Here is a 14,714-nt window from a genome sequence, read left to right as displayed (position 1 = left end):
GAAAGTATGGTGGTGACAGTTTTTCGGATCTATGGCACACAACCGGATTTAGTTGGAACAGCGGGGGCTTTTATTTTGGAGACAATGAATATAATGTTAGATGATGTAGCTACTGAATACCTTCCGACTAGCTAAGTATTAACTGTTAGAACGCAAGTTTCCACAGTCTGTAACATAAGCCTTCGCGCCTTGCAGCTGGTCTATGAAGATATCTGCATAGCTGAACTTTCTCTAGCGTCGCTATAGGAAAAAGTCCGCAATCTTGAATGTTATCTTACTGTGCGCTCTTATTTTCGGTTTCTATAGAAAATTGTATTGAGTATATTTATACCTTGAATTTTTGAATCTTCACCTCCTAGCCTAACTATATAGTATCACCGGGAGCTAGACATATATGGCTCAACCGTGGCCCAGCCGAGACAGCTCTGGGGCAGGAAAGCCTCGGGCCTAACTGCAGCTCTTATCCAAGGATCATCACTCTCCCAATTAGATCGTAGGGGAGGGGGCAATAGAATCAGTAGGCTCCGGTACGACGACGCAGGAATACATGCAGCATTCCTCATCGCATGGATAGACATAAGGCGCTGGGCAAGGGATCCCGAATGGCTTAGGCTATGTAGAAGTTAGACTCCAATGAAAAAAAGAACATTGACATTACGCCCTGGATATTGCATACCACGCAGCCCACTTGGTCAGGATCAACTTGATCGGCAGCTACCGCGGTTGAAATAGCTGCCAGGATTGTAAGAACAAAATGCCTGGTATTCATGGCAATGGCCCTGTTGTGACTAGAAGACCGGGGATAAAAAATCGATTGGACAAAGCCTAGAGATATGTGTTGATTTTTCAAGGATCCGGGAGAGTACATATAGCCGAGGTCGGGGTTTATACCTTGCAAAGCTTGATTCGAACCGATTAGCAGAAGATTGTTGGGCATGGTCTGGGGGCCATTGTGAGCTGAGACAAGTCTCAGGCCTTGTCTCAGAGGCAGCATAATGCCTGAAAGTTGTCGGAAGACAATTATCTTCCGACCAGCGGCCACGTAATGTGTACCTGGCCCACTGGTATAGAATTCTCTATAGATCCCACTAGAGCCAAATCCCGAACCGATTAGGCAAATCTCAGCGATGACTCAGGGGGGAAGAAGGCAGTAAGCTCATCGAACAGCCGCACGCAACCAGTTGCCTAATATAGGGAACGATACATCATTCATATCCTAGACCACGATAACTACCATACTTGGTTAACTCGCGCTCTCTTGAATATAGGAAGAGGGTTGAAGTACTCGGGGGTATGAACCCCGCACATTAGGCAACCATCTAAGATGCAGATCAGTACTTTAACAGTAAACTCACAAAACAGCTCGAAAATTCAAAATTTGACAGTATTTTAAGAGTGCGAATCCGGCGAAATTTTGCGGGCAACTTGTGCGCGGTTTAACATAGTTTACCATCTGCCGCTCCTTACCGCCTGCTGCCTAAAATATCTACTCACCAACTTCTTAAACGCAGATGATTTTTGTTGTGGAACTCAGGGGAAATGGGGCGTAGGGAGCTATTCTATCAGCTACACGCCAACTAGCCTAATTAGGAAGTAGATGTCATTCAGTGGAAACACCAGGAATCACAGTATCTCAACCAACTGAGTCTCTTGCATTCCTATCTGGGTGCTCAACTATCTAAAGGATTCAGGGGTTGAATCGATCGTCAGATACTCCGCACCGCCAAGTCGGGCCGATTATAGTGTTTCCGTAACATAAACAAATAAGGAGAAAAGTCATGCAATATGGGTCATCAAATAGGGCCAACAGGGCTTGTAGGAACGGCAGGAACAGTAGGGATAGTAGGAACAGTAGGGACACTGGGGGCAGTAGGGACATTAGGGACATTAGACCGTCATAGTATTCTAGCCGCCGATTTCCTCACAGAAAGCAGACTGAACATATATATTAAGTGCTATAGAAGGAACTAGAATAGCATCAAAGTTGAGTCTAAAACAAGTAGAAACGAGCTGGTTCAGCTATGAAACGAGAGAGGCTGAGGTGGTGATTTAAGTGAGGCTCGAAGCAGAGTCAAAATGAGGCTATACCGAAGGAATAGAGCTCAAGGCGTAAAATAAGTGCGTAGAATAATTAACAGAAAATCAGGAATGTTATCGCTTCCCTTCGAGTCGCTCCAACGTTTTGCCCGACGTCCGATAGTCGCATAGCAGCCCACCGACTCTTAGCTTCCACCATAACCACAACTCCTTCTCAGGCGTACGGTCGCGGTGCCGAAACGTCCTCCCTATAGTCTCCTGAGGAACAAATTCTAGACTCTTCCCCCAGGAAAATTGCTCAACATACTTTATACACCGATCTATTGCCATATGAATGCACCGTGCATACAGCGTCTCCTCGTTGTCCACTGGCAAAATTGGCGGAAAGACCCTATCTAAGATGTCGCCCCCATCTAGTTGCGGCGTCAGCTGGTGTAGAGTCGCCGAAACCTTGTCCACCGCCCCATCGTACAGAGCAAAGAAGATGCAGTGGTTTCCCTTATACTCTGGCAAATGGCCAATATGCAGGTTGATCATCAGCCCGGCGCGCTCGATCAGCTTCCGTCCAATATACTTAGTACCCGAAATGATGGTCAGCTCGGGTTGCCATTGTTCCACCGCTTCCCACACCTCGCGGCAGTTGACACTGTCGACAGTGAGATCTGGTTTCGGGGAGACATGGTCCTCTGGCACCAGGCTGTTGAAGTAAGCTTTACGCTGGTGATCGTGTCCAGAGTAGTAACGTCGTAGGCCATGGTACTTCATATAGCACGCATCGACCATGCGACCTTTTTGTACTAGCTGGCGTACCTGTCCGTCATTCGTTTCCAAGATGCAGCGGTAGCTGGGGAAGACCTGGTCTAGACGGTATCGTAGGTAGCTGTGCTGAGGACCATCCGAACAGAGCAGGAGCAGTCTCAGTGGCTTCCGGCCTTCTGTACTGCTGAGTGATAACGGCTCAGGGACTCGGGATTTGTAGGTCACCGCAGTAGGAAACCTGCCGCGATCAGGGTGGAAAAGCACATGAATAGGATCGTGCTCGCCCACCAGCGCCCGCCATACCGCACGCGCTACGGCTGGTGCCTGCGCAAAACCGCCGGTGTTGTTGCCGCCAGTAATAATGAGAAGGCCTCCGCTTGCAGTAGGGATCCTCTCGAACAGTCCAAGGCCCGTAGGCGTAAAAGGTCGGATGCAAAACTTGCGGTTTCCACCTGGGTATATGGTCCCACGCTCCTTTGCTGCCGCATATCCCCGCGGAAAGTAGATGCGCGCCACCTCTTCCAGCTCATTGAAGAGGGCCATTAGTTCTGGAGAGTCTGGTGGCGGACGATCCCGCCCGACGTAGCCGTATCCACCTCCAAATTGCAGAATGTCTTCACCGGTTTCCAAGTCCTTTGCCACAGTGATATTGATGTCTTCAACGAGGTGAGCGCGGCGGTGGATTTTTATAGAATGTTGCATTTGCGGGTGCAGGTTGGGGATTTGCAGCCATATCCCTAGTACGCCGTGGATCAAGTTTTCGCTGGCCGTTCCACTCAGTAATGCATTTCCAGTCACGCCAGGACTCACCACGAAGTGATCCGCTTCCAGATGCCCCAGTTGCGATTCCAGCATGGTCACCTCGCCTAGGGAATTGCGTTGTATGCCCTGAACTTCGCAGTTCCAGAGAAACTCCCCACCGAGATCAGCAATGCGGTCCATTAACTTCGCTACAAAGGGGTGAATGTTCACCGTGAACCCTTCCACAGTGATGCCTCCCGCGAGATGGTCCGACTCAGCGGCGGGCCGGAAACCAGGATGCGCACTCAGAAATTCTTCTGGAGAAGTGGCCTGAACAATCGCCCCAAGCTGGCGGTTTAGCTTGGTGGCTGCATCTAGAGCAACTGGCTCCACGTACATGCGTAGGATATCCTTGCGGAATTCCACCTCTTCGAATAGCTTTGAAGAGGTTTTAATATATTCTGTCCAGAGTTTGCCAGCTTCCCGATTCACCTCATATATATTCTCCTTAAAACTCTGCGCCAACCAAGCCGGAATCTGCTCAAAAGCATTTACCCAAGCGTGTTCCGCAGCAGTAAAATCCTCAGGCGACTTCACGCTCCATCCGTCGTTGAGAGTGGTCTTTCGGAAAATCGACTGCATGTTCTGGTAGATTTCGCTACCCTTCTCATTGTAGTTGTCCGCCTCAGAATGAGTGAACATACGGGCATTGCCACCACCGTTGGTTACGCCCAGGGTAGTCCAGTCTTTACATAATCGAGGGTTTGGGCCCGCATCTACAACACGTACCTGGTAACCACGCGCCGCTAAGAACTCGGCAGTCATAAGGTTCATGATACCCGCTCCAACAAGCAGAACAGTCGTCTTGCGATCATGGTCCCTCAGTATATTTAGCCGCTGGATTCCAGTATGGGCGCGGGTACGGGCGTAGAGTATTTCTGCGTCTCGAAGTATTGATTCCTCCCATTGTATTGTTGTATGCTTTTGCTCCGGAAACCTTGCGATTTCAACCACACGGCCTTTTGCATATTCCTGCAAGCGGGGAATGCTCGCGGTATCTCCCACCAGCATCGACTTGGGGATATGGCAAGCTTGGCCTAACCATTGGTCCAACAGTTCACTGGTAACTTCTTCACCGTTGCATATCCACACATCCACCGTTTCCGGACTGGTCAATGGTATGGAAAGATCAGAACTGGGATCGCAGAAATGAACGTATGTGGAAAATTTTGTCACAGCACGAAAGGCAGATAAATTGGTACTAATGAGAAATTTCATGCTTACTCCCGTGGTTTGGTATTATAAAGTTTATGACTGCAAGAAAGTGGGATAGTGTTAGGTTTAAAGAAAATTCAATTGAACTCCTGGTTCTCAGGAATGAATTCTTCCTAACAGACTATTATATAGTATATTCAGGACTCCGATTCAGGATCTTCGAGGAACGCCCTCGCTCTATTAGTGATTGTGTTTACGTACTGTAGGTGTAAGCAGGCCATATGCATGTAACAAGGACCCTTGTTAGCGCATGCTAATCTTCGGAATTTATATGGTACTCATAGGAGGTGTAGTTACTAGTCTAGTGAATCTACCACACCTAGTACACAGAAGCTGTTATGAATATGTAGCTGTGTTTAAAAATTTTGAGTCAATTTCAATTTCTCAACTCTTTTTTCAGCCCCAGATTAAAGCTCTTGTTTCTCAATCTTGGAGAGATTTGCAAATTTATACACTAATTCTAATTTTTAAAATCTAACATGTTAAAATTTTTTTTACAAAAATGGCCTAATATTCAGGAGAGATTTCATGTCTGATGCTGTACCAATGTGAAATTAAACACACTTGGGGCTAGATATACTTGCTGTAGGAGGTGGGATTACTGGCCTAGTTTCTTTAAAAATGTCTTGCGTGAGATTGCCGGTGTAATCTGGGAATTCCCCTGCAGGTCTAGCGGGTACCGAACTTGCAGATCCCATCATTAAAGGAATGAGAGCACGCTGTGAAGAGTTCTTGCCTGGCCTTTGGAATGAAAAATTGGACATGGGAACCCTCTTGTGCAGGACTTACGACCATTTCGGAGACAAATGTCTATGTTTGATGCAGCAAGCGGAGGAGATTTTACCCGAAGCAGGATTGTGTGCTTACGGCTTACTCCGTACTTTTGTACATGGAATGCATGATAGACAGGGCTGCGCCTCCTTGGCTGCTTGGCCGTAGCCATGCATCCCCGTAGAGGGGTGGAACGGCCCATCGGCCCGCGAATTTCATGGTTGACTAGTTGTCATGCCGTAGGGGATGTGCTAATAAGAAAGTTATCCGAGGATTACATAGTTTTATTGTGGATCTTATAAACTACTACCCTCTATAATAGCCAAACTTGTTACGGGCGTAGCCTAGTCTACCGCCTAATTTATTAGGTACAGTGAGTCCAATAGAATTCAAACGAGAAGGAAAAAGAAAATTCAACAAAACAAGCTTTTGTAGCAGGAGTACACGTTATAATTTTCTACAGCTGAAATCGTAGGGGTTCTAAAATAGTTTATCTTTAGCAATCTGTATACTCCGTACAATCAACCGAGCAACTAGAGTTGCACGATCCTTATGAAGTCCGCAAATCCGAACCGATATCGCACCAACCGACCCGCATCGGCGGCGGTTCGGTCCCAAGGTCTAATATCCGCAGTAGTTACGTGCTAGCTCCGATTCACTTCATTATATGTAGAATCCCCCCAGGGAAGACGATATTATTTTCCTGAAAATGGAGTATCGACCAACCGACGCCGCACTATATTTCAGCTTTAAAGCTAAATTTACATGAGAATGATGTTATTTTTCAACCGCAGGAAAAGTACGCACCGAACCCGCACTGAGAGGAAGCCGCCGGCGGTGCCGCCCGGTAAGGCAGGGTCCCGCCCCAAATCCACACTATTAAATACACTATATAGTTCTTAGCCAAAAGTTTGAATAACGAATTTTCTTCAACCCCCAATTTCAACATTTTATTAATCTGTATTATACCACACAACAACCTTTAAAATTAATATAAATTATATAATTAGTTCAAAGTACTACTGTTAATTATATAATTGTATTTTTTTTAAAAAAAAATTCACTATATTACAAGATATATCACATATAATAAATAGCACTGGAAAACAAAATCTTGTAGTTTTTAATTGCTAATTATAAAAAATAATAAGTATATATAGAAAAGGTACCTATACGTATACTAAGTACTCCCTAATTATATTAATACTTTATATTAAAATACTATATATATATATAATTTTGTTGTGTTATATCTAGCTACTTATTATACATATATATATATATATATCTCCACTCCACATAATCTTCCTATTACAAAATTTTACAATACGTATTTTAAGCAATCTTTATATTATAATATTATTATTAAATAATATTATATAAACTATAGTTAATTTAGTATATTTTTTATATATAAAATTTTTTTATTACTGTTGTTTAATATTTTTTATCACAGGTACTAATAATACTCTATTATATAATACAATAAAAATTATACACAAAATTTGACGAGTAGTATATAAAATATCAAGCAATTTTTCTGCTTTTTTTACATATTTTTATAAAATTTTACCACTTATATTGCGTATAATATAGTTATTTTAATCCAAACCATCTTATATTGCAGGATACACATGTTTTTTACATGGCCATGTAAACCATGGTCGGGTTGCGCGTTATGCAAACTTTAATTCCCGACTGTATTAGCTCTACTCCCTACTAACTGGCAGATACACTGTGCTGTACTAGGCAAGATAAACATTTAATTACTCGATACATTAAGAGTCTTTCTGATCTTACTCAGATATTTTGCTACGTGTTGGAAATCAGGATGCCTAAGGCACCTTCGTATATCCTAATCCCGCAGCGATGTGATATATCATATTCAGGGGCAAAGGGGCACGTAGACATAAGGAAGCGTTTGTCTACGCTCTCTCTCGTAGATAGAAGAACACACTCACCAAGCGATACTAGATCGCACGATAGTTCAATATGCCCGCCCCCAAATGTCTGGCCCTCACCGCATTTGGGGGCCGGTACTATCCAGTTACCGCTATCCTAGCACCTCACGACATAGCTTCTTCCCGAGATTCTCAACACTAAGAACTATATGAATCTATATCTTTGATATAATATTTCTAAACTAAATAAGAACACCGTCTTAAAATAGTTTCTCAAATAACTTGAGTGTAAAACTAGCATTTAACAAAGTATTACTTTTTGTCTCATCTGCAACCCGTGCAATACTTATTACTAGCGAGGTTCGATACCTGGAAGTATGAGTGCCAACAATGCTACTGGGCTTAAGACCAAAATGATAGATCCAAACAGCTTTCCACCGAATGTAAGGTCTGAGCTTTCTGATGTCAGGTAGTCATCAGCTGGGAGCGGCTGTCGGCCTAGCTCGCGGGCATGAATATCCTTTTCTATTCTAGATCTGCAGAACTAACTTCTATCTACCAAATATGGTAATCTTATAGGCTTATCAGTGGGGACTGAGAGGACTAAGGTATGGTTGAATTCTCCTATCACATGGCCGAGATTTCGGTAGGACGATTCGGTAGGACAAATCGGCAGTTCCGTCAGGATATGTTTTCAGTTGCATTCTGACCTAGAAAACGAGGAGGCCTTTCTTGAATACAATCAGGACGTGAAGCAATGCCCATAGAGGTCTAAAGGATTCCACACGGGTAAGCATAACAAAAATACAATATCAAATCAAGACCAAAGAGCCAGGTCTACCAAGTATGTATACTCAGTGGTTAATATAGTACAAACAAGCCAAAAGGGTAATCAAAATAACTATCTGTTCACACCGGGGTATGTAGCACGTGACATGGTAGCTGTTAATGTCCTGTCTGGCTCCGATAATTGAGCTATACAAGGGTCTGCTACAGCAGGGAAGCAGGCAATATTTGGCTGATTTATAATAGCGGCAATACGATATTGACACGGGTATATTTACACCGCCTCGCCAAGGGTGGCCCAGTCATTATTTCTCAGTCTTCTGCAAGTAGTGGCCACAAAAACTTTCTGGGCTCTACGTCTATCTTTTGCGTCTCGAGCTAATATTTGATCAATTGTTATAGGTGCTACTCCTAATTCGCACGGTGCTTGTTCCTTGCCCTTTTATAAGTTTTCATTTCGTTATTATTATCATAGAAGTCTTGGATTATGAACTCTAGTCTAACGGGCAACCGTTACCTGCAGCACAGCAGCATGGCAGACTCATCTCCAAATGCGCAACAAGAATGTCATACTAACGACTGGAGAGGACCTGATGATCCAGATTGTCCTTACAATTGGCCGATGTGGAAGCGCATCTATATGACCAGCATTCCAGCATTTCTCTGCATCAACGTGTTAGCATGCTCCATTGACTCGAACTATGGATTCTGACTTATACAGGTCCTTCGCCTCTTCTGTTTACACATCTGGAGCCAACAACATATCAGAGCATTTCGGGATCTCTCACACAGTATCCCTGCTTGGTCTTTCTCTCTTTCTTTGGGGTCTTGGGCTTGGAGCCATCATCGCGGCACCTATCAGCGAGTATTATGGTCGCAGGATTGTGTACTTAACAACGGTTCCAATCTTCGGGTTGTTCATCCTAGGCTCAGGATTAGCACAAAACTTCACCACTTTGGCCGTCTGTCGCTTCCTCGGCGGCTTCTTTGGGAGCGCAGTAGTTTCAGTAGGCGGAGGCACCAATGCAGATCTCTGGCAGCCTGCTCTGGCGGGATTTGTTTATCCTTTCTACTTCGTGTCTCCTTTTCTTGGCCCAGCCCTTGGTGCGACAGATTGTACTAGTTCTATGGTGCTCCATGCTGACCCCTCCAGGTCCTGTCATCGGTGGTTACGTCAGCGAGGACAAGGACTTCCGCTGGCTCGAATGGGTGATTCTCTTCATGGTCGTCTTCAACTATCTCTACTCCATTCCCCAATCCGAAACCTACAAGAAAACCATACTCCAAAAGCGCACACGCACGGACAAGGAATCCAATGGAATCCCACCACTCAAAGCCGCTTCCCCCTTGAGCGCTACACTCCAGCGCATCGTCCTTAAGCCGTTCAAGATGCTCTTCGTTGAGACTATCGTGCTCTTCATGACAATCTATATGGCGTTCAACTTCGCCGTCTTTTACAGCTTCTTCGCCGCCTTCCCATATATATTTAGCGGCCAGTACGGCTTCACGACTGGCCAGCAGGGGCTTACCTTCATCTCTATTGCCTTGGGCTGCGTTATCGGCTTTCTGGCTGTGGTCTACATAGATCGGCGAACATACCCTCCGCTAGAGGTGAAGTATGGCGTCGGCGCAGTACCGCCCGAGTACCGTCTCTATGGTGCAATGGTCGGCTGTGCCCTCAACCCAGTCAGCCTCTTCTGGTTCGGCTGGACCGCCAACGCAGGCGTGCACTGGGTGAGCCCTGTTATAGCAGCTGTGCCATTTGCGGTGGGGAATATCATGGTGTACAGCAGCGGTGCGCTGTATATCATGAACTCATATGGATCACTACATGGCGCTAGTGCCCTCAGTGCCAATAGTCTTCTTCGGTATGCTGGCGGAGGTGCGTTTCCACTGTTCACTGTGCAGATGTTCTCCTCTTTAGGAGTTGGCTGGGCTTCTAGTCTGCTAGGCTTCGTGTCGGTGTCATTGGTGCCTGTGCCGTGGGTGTTGTATAAATATGGAAGGAGGATCAGAGCGCATAGTCAGTATATTACTATCGAGGAGTTGGCGTTGGGAAACTCGTTGGGGAACTCGTTGGTGGAGGTTACAAGTGAGAGGGAGTATGGACAGGAATCCCGGTGAGAATGGAGTGTCAATCCTTACGGACCTGTATACAGTACATAGTAGAGCGTAGAGGTTTGTGTCAACTTTGTCTAATACTCCTTTCCATCCTCTGCCGCAGCCTCTGCTGGCCATCTTGGAGGTTGAGGCTTCGGCTGGGACGGGGCATAGCCGTACCCATGGTGCTGTAGTCGGGTGGAGACTATTTCTGTTTCCGCTAGTTAGCAAAATGACTGATGTATGACCGCAATTACATAGAAAACACATGCTTCACCGAAATCAAGGTCTTCCCCATTTTAAGTGGTATGTCTACGATTATCATTGATACATTGCTGGAACTGGTCGTAATATGCGCGACGGAAATTTTGGTCGCAGTTTGGATCGTTGTTAACATGGACAGGCATAATGTACGTAGGTATATAAAGCTGAGAAGGTAGGTCGGGAAGCAGGTGGAGTGCTGGTGGAAACATCGAGTAGTTTGTCTTTGGAAACAGTGCAGTAACCGCATCTATATGTACTTATATGCTCGCCCCTTTTTTGGTGTGACGGTGTTGAAGGGTTGGCGACTGTGGGGAAACGTGTGTAATTACTATATAGTCCCATTTAAAAGGGTTGTAGAATAGTTGCCGTAAAAAGTACGTCATGTCCAATTATAAGCTAAGAATGCTTTCCTAACCACTGTATATACCTGTTTAAACTTTGTTACGGAAACACTAACATAGACAGAATATTCCACGGGGTGGCTAAGTATGGATTCGGAGCCTGAATGCCAAGGACAAGCTGGCAAATGATCGAAACTCAGGGTGCGGGAAGTGCAATCCGGTGATCCTCTCCGTGTCTCCAGGGGAAGAGTTGCAAACTCTGTGCGTTGAGCAGAGTAACGTACTGCGCAAATGCACTGACCATGGCTAGAAAGTCTTCCCGAGCCACCACCTGGTTGGGGTTATTCTCAATGCCGTGCTTAATCGCAGCATCAATCGCTTCGTACATCTCCAAAAGAGAGTCAGTACCCATATAACCACAAAATTCGGCAATTGGCGAACCCAAGACTCTGTACATTGTGATCAGGTGTTCTAGGCCGAAGTGAGGTTGCGTTGCCGCCATCCGAATGATGTTATTTAAGACGGTATACCCTAGCGCTCTTATTTGCCCTTGCAGGAAGACCATCGTATGAAAATAAGAACCTTTCGAGCCTGCGCCGGAAGGCGCTAGACCCTTGTGCACGATTTCAAGGTCCTCAGACAGCCCGGACCACGACCTGTTGGTCTAAAATATCATACACGGTGTGATTAGTGATGCGTGGACAGACTGTGGGGGTTGTGCGTTGTGGGCATGAATGCCAAGGGGATATCACCTACCTTCACATGAATCTCGCGAATAATATTCTTGACTTCTTCATTGACACCTGTCCGCTGAATTTGGAGAGGAAGACTCCCCACTGGTTCAGGCTGAGTGGCATCCCAAACCACCACATCAATAGCTTGGGCGGTTTCATAGCAGGCACGCCATAAGCCATCTCCGGCGTTTCGCAACTTGGGTATGTCTTCAGGGATGACCATCCCGCATGGTGCAGCTGGGAGGTACTCGGACAGAGGGCCATATTTGATTGCCATATGCTGATTCCTGGAGAGAAACACGGTCCCGTCGGGCGTGTCGGCCCTGTTCGGAACCTTATGAATGGCAGGAGTGTGCTAATTCCAATATATGTGAGTATTGGATAAGACTATTGATTCGTTGGCAAAGCTTGGGGGGCTTCTTACGATGAGCTCCTCCTGGGGGATGATGTGATACAGATGGTCACCAGACACCAATGCATGGCTTTGAAGGGAACGGTAGGGGAGACACCTAAAAAGTAGGTCAATGAGCTGCGAGTTTTCCATGACGTTCATCAAGGCAGTCACAGTGATGCCGAGAGAAGGCCATTTAATCTTGATAGTACGTGTCTCTTCGAGAACTGAGCCAGTCATTCTGGTCAGAAATAACGTCGATAGTATGCTACTAGTCAAGGGATTCTCGAACCGACTGCCGCAATGGCCAAAAGTAGGGGAAATTTTGAGCTTGAAGAAGGCAGATTTCAGATGACCTTCGCGGGGTACCCCAGTCCCTTTTAACCTCACTGGTGGTCGGTGTTCGTAGCATGTGCTTCCCGACGCAACTTGTTGAGCAAAACCAGCTTGCATTCATTGCGCACCAATGCCTGAAACGCCGCAAAGTGTTACTATCTGCAATTGCAACAGATAACATCTCTTGCCTGACTGTGCTGCGGGGAGACCGTGTCCACACCCTTATTCAACTCGGACCATGATATCTCAGTCTAGCATATGCAACCTGTAGCCGGATGCGGAATCTTATTCACTTTCCTGCGACTGTAGCATTCCATCTATTTGATGCGGTCGCTTCTGTAAAATTGTGTAAATTTTGGGCCATTTTCAGGTTATTATCTCAACGCTTCTTTAAAACTTGATATTGCATCCTGATTAGGGCAATTGAGCGGACATGAGACCCGATTCAAATTTGTCACCGGAAACCCAGCAAGCACTTACCAGAAATCTAGGACGGGGCGTGGGCCCTTTGCAGTTTTGTTTTACTATTATTAATTTTCTTTTTTTTTTTTTTTTTGCCAATAAAAATCAGCAAATTGGCACACTAGTAGGGAGTACATCTCACTGCATCTGGGTAGCGAAGCGAAACAGGGGGGTTCACTTGTATTGAGTCGTTACTCTTACCTTAGGTCCATTAAATTGCGGCCATCTCTTCCATAATTCTGTTTGTTTTCTGCCCCTTGGAGCGCAAGCCAAAGAGACCCATGCCACTACAACAGCCTGCAAGCTATTACTAGCATATCTCCGTATATACAGTGTGGTATTATTTGGTACAGGGCGACTGGTGAGTGGGATGTTCAAGCAGGGGAGTGGTAGTCATCTAACTCTGTAAGCGGGGAGCAGATGTCACTGTGACGGATCCATCAGTAGAGTACTACCGTTTTTGTAATGGATATCAGCTAGCTGTATGTAGACTAGAACAATGCAAGGAACTTCATCTCACCCTGGTTACCTCTGTTGACACATACCTGCTGAGCTAAGCAGCAATAGGGAAAAAAATAAAAAATGGTTTATGGGGAACAACAAATACAAGCCCCCAGAACGCATGGATAGTCTACGTTGGGTGACGCATTGGAATCTGCGTTCTCTGGAACCAGGAAACTTAGCTTATCCATTTTATCCCAAGAGCCAATGCTTAAAAGGACTGGCACGGTAGTTTCGGTTCAAGACAGAAACAGTCCGCTTGTTAAGAATGCCTATCCTTACTAATCATAAATTGAGCTGAAAATCATCATATTTTATATAATAAATAACTTTGAATTAACAAATATATAGAATAGAAGCCCTAGAGGACAGTATAAGGTAAAAAAATTAGTAATTTTTAGTGTGGTTGGAGAGAAAACAGAATTCAGCGTATTACCAGGAAAAATACACCTTATATATAAGCGCGGATGGTAATTCCACATAGAGGTAGAAGTAAAACCAAATCAACTTTATTTAGTGCCTTCAACGAGAATGCTACGTACAAGGAAGGGAAAAAGAGAATAAAGGTAGACGCTATAATAAATATCACCACCTTGTACCGTGCCCAGGTGCCTCACCTCTGTCATTAACAACGTGGATAAACAAATACTGCAAGCTAAGATGGCACCCCTACAAGCGGGCCACCCCCCCAAACGGGCCACCTTTCCCATACAAAATAGACATTTTTGGAGGCTTATAAGTCTACAATCTACTGTGTAATTTTTTATATAAATGGTATTTTATGTTAAGGTTACAGTTAAATACCTATGTATATTTTTATTTTAAAGGTTTTTATATTGTGTGTATTGTAAAAGTGTTTTAAATATTCTTATACTTGAAATATATATCTGCGCACACAAAATACATATAAAATTTAATAAAAAATTCTATGTTTAATATAACCAATAATAAATATTTATATTCTATTTTTATATATAGCATACATTACTCTGATATATAATTTATATTAAATTTTTAAAGGGGTTTAAAAAGGTTTGAATTTTTTAGATAACTTTAAGATCTTCCCATATAAAAATTTTTATATATGGGGAGGTAATAAAAAATTAATAAAATTCTTATTTAAATTTACTATAATTTAAAATATTATTTTTATATTTATATTATTTACCAATTTCTTAATACCTGTATTTAGATAACACCATATATTTTTATATGGGATTTTTTAAAAATATTAATACACCATTGCATTTTCTCTACATTAAATAATTAAGTTAAAAAAATTCTATATATTTTTTTAGATATAATAAATATAAAT

The 14,714-nt window shown here is 44.2% G+C and overlaps 4 protein-coding genes across 4 annotated transcripts; 1 reads left to right on the top strand and 3 right to left on the bottom strand.

Annotated features, from left to right (window-relative positions):
- Nucleotides 1-2,151: 2,151 nt before the first annotated feature.
- ATNIH1004_005519 (uncharacterized protein) lies at nucleotides 2,152-4,608 on the bottom strand (the record flags this gene model as incomplete). Its single annotated transcript, XM_033570173.1, has 1 exon — nucleotides 2,152-4,608. One exon carries the CDS (start codon nucleotides 4,606-4,608, stop codon nucleotides 2,152-2,154), a length of 2,457 nt encoding a protein of 818 aa, XP_033426205.1.
- Nucleotides 4,609-8,802: 4,194 nt separating this feature from the next.
- ATNIH1004_005518 (MFS transporter) lies at nucleotides 8,803-10,394 on the top strand (the record flags this gene model as incomplete). The annotated part of the gene is made up of 3 exons (XM_033570172.1): nucleotides 8,803-8,945; nucleotides 8,992-9,374; nucleotides 9,424-10,394. The coding sequence occupies 3 exons, from the start codon at nucleotides 8,803-8,805 to the stop codon at nucleotides 10,392-10,394; spliced, it is 1,497 nt and encodes a 498-aa protein (XP_033426204.1).
- Nucleotides 10,395-10,465: 71 nt separating this feature from the next.
- ATNIH1004_005517 (uncharacterized protein) lies at nucleotides 10,466-10,777 on the bottom strand (the record flags this gene model as incomplete). Its single annotated transcript, XM_033570171.1, has 2 exons — nucleotides 10,466-10,581; nucleotides 10,687-10,777. The coding sequence occupies 2 exons, from the start codon at nucleotides 10,775-10,777 to the stop codon at nucleotides 10,466-10,468; spliced, it is 207 nt and encodes a 68-aa protein (XP_033426203.1).
- Nucleotides 10,778-11,171: 394 nt separating this feature from the next.
- ATNIH1004_005516 (uncharacterized protein) lies at nucleotides 11,172-12,340 on the bottom strand (the record flags this gene model as incomplete). Its single annotated transcript, XM_033570170.1, has 3 exons — nucleotides 11,172-11,639; nucleotides 11,732-12,064; nucleotides 12,134-12,340. The coding sequence occupies 3 exons, from the start codon at nucleotides 12,338-12,340 to the stop codon at nucleotides 11,172-11,174; spliced, it is 1,008 nt and encodes a 335-aa protein (XP_033426202.1).
- Between the last annotated feature and the right edge of the window lie 2,374 nt (nucleotides 12,341-14,714).

The sequence above is a fragment of the Aspergillus tanneri genome, assembly GCF_003426965.1.
Source record: "Aspergillus tanneri strain NIH1004 chromosome Unknown AapTan_4_pilon_pilon_pilon, whole genome shotgun sequence".
Classification (NCBI taxonomy): Eukaryota; Fungi; Ascomycota; class Eurotiomycetes; order Eurotiales; family Aspergillaceae; genus Aspergillus; species Aspergillus tanneri.
Note: the sequence above shows the minus strand (reverse complement) of the source record. Positions and strands in the feature narration are given on the sequence as shown.